Source organism: Exophiala oligosperma (genome assembly GCF_000835515.1).
Source record: "Exophiala oligosperma strain CBS 72588 unplaced genomic scaffold supercont1.3, whole genome shotgun sequence".
Classification (NCBI taxonomy): Eukaryota; Fungi; Ascomycota; class Eurotiomycetes; order Chaetothyriales; family Herpotrichiellaceae; genus Exophiala; species Exophiala oligosperma.
In genome coordinates, this window is record NW_015622820.1 from 2317625 (window position 1) to 2331209 (window position 13585).

Here is a 13585-nt window from a genome sequence, read left to right on the forward strand (position 1 = left end):
TTGGAATATAAGTCACGACCCCAAAAAGCAAAACCACAAACACCCAACGCCAGTTTACAGCCGAGACCCCCAGACATTTGCCACGATGACCGAATCCATAGACTCACTCGAGTCACTACACAAGAAGAAATCTCGTCTGTCAAGATGGAAAGACCACCTTTCAGTTGACGTTGATGAATCCTGGGCCGACCTTATATTGATTGTGGCATGTTTCATATCAGGCCTTGTCGATAGTGCCGTGTTCAATGTCTGGTCATGTTTCGTGAGCATGCAAACTGGTAAGAGCCAAAGCTTGCTTGCTTGCTTATACTTCTCTCGTCGTCTCGCCTCTGACTCCCCCTGTCTCCCTCCTCCCCTGAACCAGAATTGACGAAGTACCTTACAGGAAACACCGTATACGTCGGCCTCGGCATGTCTGGCCAACCATTTTCCCAACCCTACCGATGGATCAAATCCGGCACCGCGATAATCTCTTTTTGCGCGGGGACATACTTTTTCAGTCGGACGGCTCGCCTTTTGGGCGCTTTGAGACGAAGCACCATGGTTCTTTCTTTCATCTTCCAAGCGACGCTTTGCTTCGTCGCCGCCCTTTTTGTTGTTAGTGGAGTCGTGCCCGCCAACGCCGGCACTCAGATCCCCCGCACGTTCATCGTCCTCCTCCCACTGAGTCTCCTCTCTTTCCAGTCGGCCGGACAGATCGTCATTAGTAGGATGTTGGCGTACAACGAACTCCCCACTGTCGTCCTGACCAGCACCTACTGCGACCTCATGTTCGACCCGCTGTTGTTCACGGCTCCACTGCGTCAGAATTCCAAGCGGAACAGACGTTTCGTTTCGTCCGTGGCTTTGCTCTTGGGTGCCGTCGTCAGTGGGTTTCTGACAAAGGGAGGCGACGTCGCAAACCCATTGTGGATCGCCGGTGCGATCAAGGTCGCCCTGGCGGTAGTCTGGTTGTTTTGGTGCGGAAAAGGAACTATTCGATTAGAGTAGAACAAATACTACAGTAGAAGTATGTACCGGGGTTAGCATGCTGTGGATCTGCACCTGCTATTCGTCACATAAATAAATACATACGTATACGTCAAGTTTTATATGACAAAAGTTCACGATTCGTGCTCACATAAGTCTCTGCTTACCGGACATGACGATATCGGCACCGATACTAGGCGCTCCAAGTACGACCCTCCTTTCAGGAAACAAAGAGCAGAGAGTATCCTCTTCGTCACTTGTAGTATCCAGGACCGTACATCTACGGCAAGATCCACAAGGGGTTGATTTTCGGGTCGCAGACCACGCGAGGAATAAGACATAAGGGGTCCGGGTAAATGTTCATCACCGGCCGCACGTAGGATGAGACTACCTCAGGGGAAACGAAAAGAAGAGAAGAAAGAGAGAAGCCCCAAGGGGCGGTGTCTGCTCCGTACTCTCCCGAGGAATATATATATGATAATGATTCATATACCACTGTACATTCCAGGATATGGGCAGGATTTCAATTGCTTTGTCTCCAAGGGAAAAAGAAAGACAACACAGCCGCCACTACAAGGAGGTCAAAAAGCATTTCTCATAACAATTCTCATAGTCCAAGGAGTAGCTCACAGTTCGAATAACGTCAACATGACAGGCCACGCCCACACATACAGGAAGACCTTCGTTTTCAATCAATCGTACCGTCATACACACATTACGCATTGCGTGTGTCTCATACACGAAATAAATGCAAAAACTCAGCTCAACACCTACGCACATACCAGACGAACTTCACTTTGCCCCCAGACCTACTACTCAAAGTCTGTGACAAGTCCAAACACAATCACTGCTTCTCCCGATGTGTGATGGTGGCACCTTCCTCCTCGTCCCCTTTGACCTTGACCTCGACAAAGTCATCACTGACGGACACCCTCGGGGCCATCACGGCCTCGGCGATACTGTTAAAGACTCGGATGGCGGTGGTGCTGAACGGTTCGGCCGGCGCGCCGCGTTCCAAGAACTTCCACCCTGCCCGCTCGAATCTGTGCCTGGTCATGTCCGACATGGCGACGAAGCGCACCTCGACCTGCTCGCCCGCGTACTTTTTCAACTCCACGAAGAAGTTCTTCAACGAGGTCACGGCGCTGACGTCGCAAAAGTTGACCTTGGTAAAGTCCAGGACCACCACCCTGATGGGCGGCAAGGCCTCTCCGTCGGTGCGGGCTTGTTTCCGGAGACGCTTGATGCGTTTCTCGCCCTCGACGGACCACATGCGGTCGGCCTCCTCGCCGTGCGTGCGGCCGTATTCGGCGGCGTGGTAGGTCTGAATATCGTCGACGATCTTGGTCTTGAGCCTGAGCGCGTTGGGGAAGAAGAACGACTCGTTGAAGCGGAAGACGCGCGTGTCTGAAGGGATGCGCGCCGGCATGCCCCGAGCGGCGTCCAGGGAAGACGCAAGTTCCGACTCGGAATCTGATCCGATCGACTTGAACCGGATAAAGACCTGGCGGAGCAGGACGTACGCGATGTTGAAGCCGACCGCCGAGGCGATGCCAATCTCGGTGCTAACGAACAGAGACACCCAGAACGCGATCATGGACGCGATGAAGTCGGCCAGCGACGTCTTCCAGAAGTGATAGTATGTCCTCCACGTGCCGACGAGGGGTATCACCGCGATGATGATGATCGCGGCAAGTGTCGCCTTGGGGACCCAGTACAGCGCCCCAGTGAACTTGTAGATCGACAAGACAATGAATGCTGTTGTGACCAGGCCAGAAAGTGGAGATTTGACCCTGCATTGGGAGTTGACTGCGGTTCTGGACATTGCTCCTCCCACGCCCATGACGGTGAAGGCGCTATTGAAGAAGTTGGTCACGCCGAGGTAGCACAATTCCTGACTGGCATCAATGACATAGTTGTTCTTCATGCCGAACGCACGGGCAATCGCGAGATGCTCCAGTGCTGCGGCGATGAAGGGGGCAATGCTCCGTCCTGCAACCTTGCCGATGAGTGTGCTGCTCTGAAGTTTTGGCGAGGCTATGCTGATCGAGGGTACTTTGCTGACGTCGAAGAGAAAATTCTTGGAGTCTCGGTCCTTGTTGACAGCATAGCTGATGCCGGTGAACAGGACGAGAGTGATGAACGCTCGGGTGATGGAAAGGAGCCAGATGATTTTGCTCTTGTTCGCCCATTTCTCACCGGCCTTTTGGAGTGCCAGCAAGAGGACAATGCCACCGAAGCCTACACCCACTGCCCGAGGATTGCAAGTGGCCAAATGGCTGAAGACGTCACGGATGATGTTTGCGGTGCCACTGCCAACGTGTTTTTCGCCCAAAAGATTGGCCACCTGGCCGAGACCAATTGTGATGGCGGCAGCCGAGATGAAGCCATTGAGTACAGGGTAGGAGATGAAGTCCAGAAGGAAACCGAGTTTCAAGAATCCCAGGGCCATGCCCCAAACGCCCATCATGAGAGCAACTGCAGATGAGACCTGCTGCGCAGTGTAACCCTCTTTAATGAGATCTTTGACAATGTCTGAGGTAAGAAGGCCGATCAATGAGGTCGGTCCAGTCGATAGATCTGGCAGTGCAAACTCGTTTTAGCAAGTGTGATTCGTATCGATGGCACCCCTGCCATCACCACCTCGCAACAAGAGCTGAAAATCAAGAATCTTACCTTTCGAGGTTCCCATGAACGTGTAGATCACGGCCGGAAGCCAACACGACATCAAGCCATATTGGACGGGGATCATGGAGATTTTGGCATAGGCCAGGCCTTGTGGGATGAGCATGACGGCCAGCGTTAAGCCGGCCACGAAATCATTCAGCGCCCATCGGTAGTCATACCGTGGCAGCCACCCGATGATGGGAAACTTTTCGATAACGTACAATGTCCCTGCCGTAGGAGCAGCACGGATTCCCTGCTTACCAAGCCTGAAGACTCGATTCCAGGTGACATCCGTCTTGAAGTCATCTTTGATCCTCTCATATATCTTCATGATGCTGTTGGTCTACCTGAAAAACAAGAGAAAGAGATTCTGGTTTTGGCAGAGTGAATGCTAGGGGTGGAGTGGAAGGAGAGTCAAGGGGGGAGGACTGCTATCACGGAGGACAGAACTTGGTAGACAGGCTTTGAGATAAGGTGGGTTGAAGTAAGCAATATCAATGCCCGGAAAGGCTGCGATGCAAGGTGATGGTTCCCCCCCTCCTTCGCTCTGCAGCGTAGATGGGCCTATGATAGACATGGTCACTCGAACTAGCGTGCCATTATGTTGCTAATCAAAGCCCAAAGGATCCGTCGAGCTGATCAACCAGAAGTACTGCACGTGGAAGTGGCAGCCGGCGACCTGCCTTTAGCGGTATATCGATTGAGAGTGATATGGATGAAACAGCAAGGACAGGGCATGCTTGCTTAGCGTACAGTGCGAGTGAGTGTCTAAGGCGAGTCATCGTGTCCCTGAACTCGCTCCGACCTGGTTTCTTTGCCGCACTTTGTCACTTGCCGATTCCAAGAATTTGCCGCAAGTGTGATGGATTCTGGGGGGGGCGAATCAATGCGGAGAGATGCCCATCTGCCTCCCGTATATAGCATGATGCGGGGGTGGAGACAACAGCCTCCGGGCGTCTAGCTGCCCATTTCACCCTCTTATGCCCACTTGCCAGCCAGTGATGATCGTGCTGAGTGCCGTTCAAAGCAAGGTACCTCACCTACCTCAAGGCATCCCTGTCCCGCGCGATGTGGATGTGATGGTACCGTGTTCGCTTAAACCATCACCCATACCATGGTCACAAACTGTCTTTCTGTGCCTCGCCGTTACCATGCTGGCAATGGACATCGAGAGGGGTGATGGTGTACATAAGCGTTACATGACCTCGGTACAAAAACCCGAGGCAAACTCCAGGCCACCCTGCGTGTACCATGATACCGACTGCGCGTCATAGAACGTAGACATACGAAATGACCATACGACAGTATATTTGAGCATTTTTGCACACGGAACACAACCTGTACCGGCTAAAAGAATAACCCAGGGTCTTGAACACACCAAGTCGTGCATGGGAGTTTGAGATTCATGAAGCTTGGCTCGTGATGATAGATCTCAACCATCCTTGCCTCTCGCTTCGGCGTAGAAGGTTTTGGTCTTGCTTCAGGACAGATGGCAGACATGCATCGTTCGGCTCGTGAGACCATAAACCAAAAGTGCCACGAGAGAGGGGGTTTTCTCCAAGTGAGCTCATGTCGAGGCGCAAATTCACTCACGCACAGTGGCATCGTATCTTTTCACGCGGGCCCACAGTAGACAGTATAGCTGCGACGATCAGCGTCCATTTGCAGAGCCAGCTTCCAACCAGAATAGAGACAACGGTCAGAGCATGCCTTGCCTGACCATGACCTTGTCGTGACAATTTACTGCCATATATTGCCTGTGTGATGCTGTGTTAGAAGTTTATGAATGGACATGAATGCCCTGAAACATATCCTCCGACTGCTCTTATAGCATTTCTCAAGTCTGACCTTTCGGAAAGTTTCGGACTCCTTTGGCCAAAGGATACCGGAAGAATTTCGTGCGGCAAGGCTGAATGTTCAGGCCTTTGATGCTGCTATCAGGTAGGAGACACAGGCTCTAAGCACAGTTTGATTGTCTGCGACAATGTCTCCAAAGAGTCATGCTGCGCTAGGGTCTGCATCGCCCCAGAGTTGTCGCAAGAGTAAGATGCAGTGTACCGTACCCTGTGCGGAAATTCACCGTCGAGAAATTGTAAACAGTACCTTGTGACCTCCCTGGAGGATCGACTTTGTACGAGCCGTAGTACGCCTCTAGCCATGTACTGCCATTGAGAAAAGAGCTCTACACTCACATCACTGTGGTTCTGCTGCATAGGCACTGCTTGATTTGATGGGTGAATAATTAGCCAGTAACATCGTTGGCTGTCTCGTATCATAGCTCGAAGGCTGCTATGCGGAGATGCGTCAAGACAGGAGCGTTAGCTGACGGCAGTGGGACTCACTGTCCCGAGAAGGCCTTACCGTAGCATCATCGCTTTGACTTGGGGTGGCGATAAGTTTGCCCATGATTGAATGGGGACGAAGCTGAGTACCTTCTGGTGGAAAGCTCCAGCTCCTAATGCCCAAGCCATCTTACCGCAATCCACAGAATCGAGCTCACTCAAGTGCACTGTAGAAGATCATGTTCGTTGTATTTGGGCAAATAAATCAACCGAAAGCTGGTTTCGACGAGGTCTTCGAAGCCATGTGACTTGGTTCTGGAGCTTACCCACAAGTCAGACATCATCAGACTCGATCCATCAAGGGCTACTGGATAGCACCACCAGCCTCTCTTTGCTGGAAGGGTCTGTCTGAGAGCTCAAGTCCCATGTGGTTATTTCGTAGAGGCTAGAGCAGCCGCCTCATATCGACAACAGTGAAATACTGACTCGGCGAGTCAGCGTAATAGCGTGCGGGCTCTAGGCCTGCCATAGAATCCAGAGCGTGCCAGCTAAGGGCGAACCAGGACAAAGATCTAGGGTCCGTAACCTTCTTGTGAAACAATACAGACACATGAAGGTGGCGAAGATGCTTGTGGGCCACCTCGCGTGCGTTGAGGCCTTGCTGTAGCCTGCCACACCACACACCTTTATGGTGGCGCCCCGAGTGCTATGCCGCGGGCGGGCTGCCATTGAGGTATCCCCGCGTCAAGTTGTAAATTTGACGTACAAGAGCTCTGTACATACTATAATCATAGTTCTGCCGTGTCAATCGGGTCATATTATCGCTGGCCACGTCTACTGCATGGATCAACGCCGGAAGATGAAAGACTAACGCGTATCCAAGTGAGCTCGCTATATGGTGCGTTGCATGTAGTGCCGCCGAAAGAGGGAGGTCTTTCCCCCCAACTTGTCATGGATTCGAAATGCGGGAGGTGGGATGATCCGCCAGGTGTGGCTTCTTTGTGGCCATATGAATTTGTATCCATCCTCAGGGACATCTCTGTTCGTTCAAATGATCCGATCTTTCGAACTCAAACCTCGACTTTGGAGATGACATATAGATTGAGTGCTCAGCGACAAGGTTGAAAAGGTTGATATCAAGCACCACCCTCTGTGATATCGTGATGTTGGGATCCAGTCATTGTTGATAGAATGAAGAAGTTGAGAATGTCCTTTGCGTGGATGAAGTTAAGAGTAGCAGCTAAGCATATCGCTAGCTTTGATAGTATTAGTTTTAATGATTAACTTGCGTGCACGACGTGTTTAACCGTCCAAGTCAACCAATCAACGAAGACTTAGTATAGACCACGGCTAACTATATCGACATGGGCGCCTCCTCAAGTACAGGCTCACTTCTGCTCTCATTTCAGAAGGGCATAAAACTGCGCACGACCTGCAAGCAGGCTGATAGTAAGCCGCATTTTTTGAACCTTTAGGCTGAACCTTGTCTGCGATGTGTGGCAGATCAACGGCAGCAACGTGGCATGGTGACTGATGCGTATCTAGAATGTTGCTCCGGCAAACATCTGATTCGAATCAAATGCCTCCCAAGATTCCGATGCACTAAGAGTCGTATATTCCACCTATTTGGGGAGCGAACTTTCCGGCTGAAAGATGTGCCTGGCATGAACAGATGGTGAGGTCTCTCTTGTTCTTTTGACACATTACTACCTCGGGAAGTGTGGTCTAGACTAGGATGTGACCGGCTACACAAGCATCGTACAGACTTCCGTTGCTGATGTACATCAGGTTCTTTCAAAGACAGGCATGACTGCCAGTGGGCAGTTTACCTCGATAGTCTGCCCCCCTTGGACCTCCTCGGGGGTTTTGATATCTCCATCGTCAAACCTCCTCCACCTCGCACCCTTGGGCAGGTATACCTTTCTCTTGTTTACACCTTCATACATGACTGGAGCGACAAGATACTTGCTTCCAAACATATACTGGTCTTCTACATCCCAGCACTCCTGATCCGCTGGAAATTCGAAGAATAATGTACGGATCACTGGAGTGCCTTTCTCATGTGCCTGGCTCATGAGCTGGCGAACATAGGGGCGAAGCTTTTCGCGGAGAAGGAGATATTTCTTCATGATTTCGTAGCATTCTTCCCCGTACGACCAGATCTCGTTGGGGGCACCTGATATGCACGTCGCACCACCGGTCGTGCCGTGCTGAGGCTGCATAGGCTCTCGGTGACCGTGTAGGCGGAACACGGGACAAAAACAGCCTACAAAACGTTGAGTAAAATCAACAACTCAGGAGCGGTGTTGAAACTTACCATATTGGAACCATCTCGTGCACAATTCTCGGAACTCTGGGTGTGTAGGGTTTCCGCCATGGAAACCACCTGCCAGGTCAGCATTTACCATTTTCAGAACATCATGATTCAGGGAGAGACATACCGATGTCAGTCGTCCACCAGGGTATTCCTGCAATTCCGACATTGAGACCTGCAGCGAATTGATCCCGGAAGCTTCCCCAACTGCTTGCAATATCGCCACTCCACAGAAGGGTACCGAACTTCTGGCTTCCTGCCCATGCACAACGGATCAAATTGCAGACGTCTTCCTGCTTGCCATCCTTGACCATTCCTTCATAGAAGGCTCGAGCATAGTCAACAGGATATGCATTCCCCGTGCTCAAGACGCTACCACTGTGGTAGCGATAAAGGTCGAAGTCGTACACATTATACTCCGGCTCAGCTTCGTCGAGCCAGAAGAGTTTGACACCCTTGTCATAATAGTTCTTCTTGGCCGTCTTCCAGACGAATTCTCTGGCTGCCGGGTTGGTGAAGTCGGCATGGACAGTGTCTCCCTGGAAATCCATGGAAACCCGTAGACCTCGGTCTTGTCGGATCAACAGCCCATGTTCAAGCATATGGTTATAATTTTCGGACCGCTTATCGACAGTCGGCCAGATGGACACAAGGAGTTCGATGTTCATCGACTGGAGTTCTTTGATCATGGCATCTGTAGAAGAAAAATCAAAAATATCCGACTTGTCAGAATCATGACCGTCTTTGAGGTGACAGTGTTGTAAGAAAGGAGGATAGATCAAAATCAAGGCCGCTCGGAGAAGGGTGTGAAGTCAAAGACTGGAGATTTGGCGGCCGAAGACTCCTGCCAGGTCGACAACAACCTTCGCATCGCAGACTCACCGGGATCTTCCCAATAGGTAGGATCAAACTTCCATTCTCCTTGCTTTGGCCCTGTGTCCGTTTAGCATGAGGAGGTCAAATCGGCAGTTTTGCTAGAGGGGTCACCACGAACAGTGAAAAAAGTCCACCACAATGACATCCAGCGGCAAATTTCTCTTGCGATACTCTCTCGCAACTTCCAGGAGCTCTTTTTGAGTCTGATAACGAAGCTTGCACTGCCAAAAGCCAAGTCCGTACTCGGGCATCATGGGGACTTTTCCCGTCACGTCCGCGTATGTTTCGACTATTTGAGCGGGTGTGTCGCCGGCCACGATCCAATAATCCATGAACTTGGTGGATTGGGCTTCGAAGCTCATTATGTTCTTGCCGAGGACCGCCCTTCCGACGGCCGGGTTGTTCCAGAGCAAGCCATACCCCAAACTGGACAACATAAAGGGCACACTCGCCTGGGAGTTTCGTTGAGCCATCTCCAGGTCGAGACCCTTGAGGTCAAGGAACGGCTGCTGGTACTGACCCATCCCATAGATTTTCTCCTTCTTGTCGACCGACTCGAGTCGGTAGGTCAAGTGGTAGTCGCCGCCGAGCAACGGTTTGAACTCTCGGGCCTCCACTTCGAGGGCGCTGCATTTGGGGTCTTCGACGTCGAGCCTGTTCCGCTGGTACTCCTCCAGCAGTCGCTCCCCCTTTGCGTTGGTGATGATGATCTTGCCCCGCGAGGAGACGCTGGCCGTGATACCCCCGTTGGTGATTTCGGCCGACTTTTCGTGGATCGCTATCGACGGCTCAGACTTTTGAGGTTCGATCGTCAAGGCCCAATCTTCGGCCGGCAAGGTATGCAATTTGGTCGCACGGACACGGAGGGCATTGGGACCCCATGCTTCAATCTGAACATGTTCCGAGTCGTACGTGTAATGAAGTGCGTTGTCCTTGGAGAGTAGCATGGTTTGGACTTTTGCCGGTGGGGTGGATATCTCTCTGAAGGTAATTTGATCAAGATTCAAGCCTTTGTTCGACGCCAGTGATCTCGCCAGATATCATGCGAGTCCTCGAGGCTCTTGGGGTTCAGAACGTCAGAAGTGAAAAGTAATTGATTCAGATGAGTAAAGTATATACTTCCCACCGATCCTGTTGTCTCAACATAGTATGGCCATCCCACCGGAGTTGTTTGTATGATTCCCGGCGGGACATTCAATCGGCTGAAAGCCCGATGGGTCTCCCGCGATATCAGGCACATTTTACGTCTCCTCCCCATATGGAGTAAAGAAATCATCATGGGAGTTTGCAGCCCTTAGATTGGTGGAAAACTGATGAATTCCGCACTACGAGTACAAAACGGAGAGAACTTGCAAGATTATAACTTGAGGATACTCCATGCTTCCGTCTTCAGAATCTGACACAATAGCAAAATCGGAAAACATCAATCATTACAGAAGTAGGTGTATCTATGGGCCATCTCAAGCTTTCCAACAGGCCTGTCATGCCCAAGAGCCATCCATACACCCACACAATACCAGCCCTCCATTCAGACCAGATAAAACACACAAGTCAACATCTAGATATCCAAGCTCAACTCTTACTTCGCACCGTCAAATCATCAAGTACATCACTCCCACCTTTTGTGTCTGCCACCTTGAACGCCAGACCTTCACCGCCGATATCCAATCCCTTTTCTGCGCGTTCATAAGCCTCGTCACTGCGATCGGTGAGAATTTTGAGTTCGTCTTCACCCAAAATCTTCCCGCTGCCTCCCTCTTTACTCTGGATGTCATACTTTTCAAAATCATCACCTTCCAGCACGCCTCGCACATCATCCACCACATCTCCTTCGGCGGCCAACAAACTCTTGAACTTGCCCTTTTGGATGATGAGCTTTTCCAGTTTTCTCTTGGCGTCGGCCTTGAACAACAAGGTCTCCTCCACCGTGCCTCTTGTGGCGAGCCTGTACACAATGACCGGTTTCGTCTGGCCGATGCGATGAGCCCTGTCCATGGCCTGCAAGTCCTGTTGCGGATTCCAGTCGCTATCGAATAATATCACCGTATCCGCCGCGGTCAAATTGATGCCCTGCCCACCCGCCCTAGTGCTTAACAGGAACAAGTTGAAAGACTTGTCCGTGTTGAAACTTGTAATTTGTTCGTAACGGTCCTCTTGGCTCACACTTCCGTCGATGCGGCAACATTTCCATTCCCTCAGTTCGCTGGCGTACGTCTCCAGGATGTCCAACGTCGTTTTGAACTGGCTGAATATCAAGACCTTGTGTCCCAGCTTGAATAGCCGCGGGAGCAGTGTGTCAAGCAGGAGGATCTTTCCACTAGCTGTGACCAGTGTCTCGTCGACGGCGGGGAAGTCTCCGGATGCCTCTTCATCCACCGTTGCAGGTTTCCAGGGCCAGTAGAAGTTGTGAGGAGAATTGCATGCAAGCCGAGCCTGCATGACCGGGTTCTGGAGCTTCTTGCTGGCAATCTCTTTCTTGGCCAACTTAAGTGTCTGCACACGCTGGAGTTCTTCAGCCTCTTCTGATGAAAAGCCAGGTGTATCTGGCGGAGGCGTGACTGCATCCAGACTGATATCTTCTTCTCCACGCTCAAGACGACGCAAGCGAGAGTTGAACTCCCTGTCAGTGACGTCTCGATAAGACGTCCGCGCAGCTTTCCTGCCCCGTCGTGTTGAGCCAACCGATACCACCGAAGCAGGAGTTGATGCACGACTAGTCTTTAGACTTTTCGCTGGTGTAGATCGCCCACTCCCGTTGGCCTTGCGCTTCAGGCTTGCCGCTCGACTACGTGCTTCAAGTCGTTCGACCGCTTTGTCTTCGAGGTAGTTCCTACTCGTACCAGCAAGGATTTCTCTGTATAATTCTTTCTGCTCAGCCGAAAGTGGCGCGTACAAAATGTATTCTCTCTTCTTGGGAAGGGACGACTCTACATCGGTCTTGACACGTCTGAGGAGGAACGGTTTGAGAATGGCATGCATCGTGGAAACCAGGTTGTTTTTGCGTTTCAAAGCTTTCCCACTCGGGTCGTCCCTGTCTTCCAGAACGCTCGAGAAGTCGAACCAGCGTTCGAAGCTGTCAAGGTCATTAAAGACTTCGGGAAGCAAAAAGTGCAATAGGGACCAGAGTTCAGCGATGTTGTTCTGTAATGGTGTACCGGTGATGAGCAGGCGATTGGCGCTGTTATAGGTCATCAGGTCTTTGATCAACCGACAGTTCATGTTCTTCAGGCGGTGGCCCTCATCCACGATGATGTAGCGCCACTGATAGTTGGTGAGGAACTTTTTGTCATTCATGCATATTTCGTAGCTGGTTACGACAACGGGAAAGTCGGCTTTGCCTTGATCCTGAAGCTTCATGCGCTTGCGGCGCATTGTGTCGCGGTCGTCTTTACTGCCGTGGTAGAGAATCGTGTTAATGGAAGGTGTCCAGTGTTTGAATTCTTCGACCCAATTGCGAACGGTGCTCAAGGGGGCCACGATGAGAAACGGACCAGCGATATTGTGTTCTTTGAAAAATGCAATCAGAGAGATTGACTGAAGGGTCTTTCCCAGACCCATTTCGTCTGCCAGGATACCAGAGAGCCCGTTCATCCAAAGCGTTTTGAGCCATTCAAGACCTTCAAGTTGATATCTCTTCATTTGGCCTCCGGTCACAAGACTTGGTTGTTCGGTCGCAACAAGCTCTTGTGTGCCCAAACCCTCTCCTTTATACTCCTCGGCGGCTTCTGCCAGAGCTTGCTGAACGGATGGTCCCTCCTCGGCAGCTTTGGCAGTCTTGGAATCAAAATACTGTGTGATATTATTCTTTGCCACATTTGGCTTCGCAGGGCGACCTCGACCGTTGTTGCTCTTTTTACTCTGACTGTCAGCCTGGTCTTTTGCATCACCACCGTTCTGCACATGCGCCCTGTCCGACTTTCTTGTTGGACCTTTGCGCTCCGCTTCCTTAACTGCTTGGTGCTCCTGTTTAGTCGCGGCTCGTCTCGCCTGTTCTTGATTGCGCTTCTGTTGCTCCTTCATCTTGTCTGCCATAATGGCCACGAAAACCGAGCTCGTCTTAAGCAAATTTGTTAATGCTCGAGATTTCATATCCATCTCCCCTTCATCCTCCTTATTGACGACATTACGGTTCTCCTCTTTGACCATGGGTTCCTGCGATTCTGCTTTTGCCTCAACATGGGTGCTCCGATCAGGCGAGGACGGAGGTGTGGTTTTGGAGGAAGACATTGTCACTGTGGCGGATGCTGAGCTGGCCGAACTTCTGGCCATGGCTAGGATCAGTCTGCCTGAAGGTCAGTGAGCCGGATTATTCGGATTCAGTTGTCGTAGCATTGACTGGATATCTGCACTTGGACTTGGAAAAATCAACCACAGAGAGGAGAACGCAGTGTTCAAATAGAGAGAAATGGTGACCGCTTATCCCTGCGCCAGGAAAGTGATGACTATTCAAGCCCAGGCGATCCGATGGCCTGGCAAA

The 13585-nt window shown here is 51.2% G+C and overlaps 1 protein-coding gene across 1 annotated transcript; it reads right to left on the bottom strand.

The window, feature by feature from the left end:
- Window positions 1–10541: 10541 nt before the first annotated feature.
- On the bottom strand, window positions 10542–13531 carry PV06_03607 (uncharacterized protein). The gene has a single exon (XM_016404416.1). It carries the CDS (start codon window positions 13375–13377, stop codon window positions 10681–10683), a length of 2697 nt encoding a protein of 898 aa, XP_016265421.1. The 5' UTR covers window positions 13378–13531; the 3' UTR covers window positions 10542–10680.
- Window positions 13532–13585: the final 54 nt, after the last annotated feature.

What these genes read in the sequence shown, in the direction of transcription:
- PV06_03607 (XM_016404416.1), bottom strand. Translation starts at nt 13,377, where the DNA reads ATGGCCAGAAGTTCGGCCAGCTCAGCATCCGCCACAGTGACAATGTCT.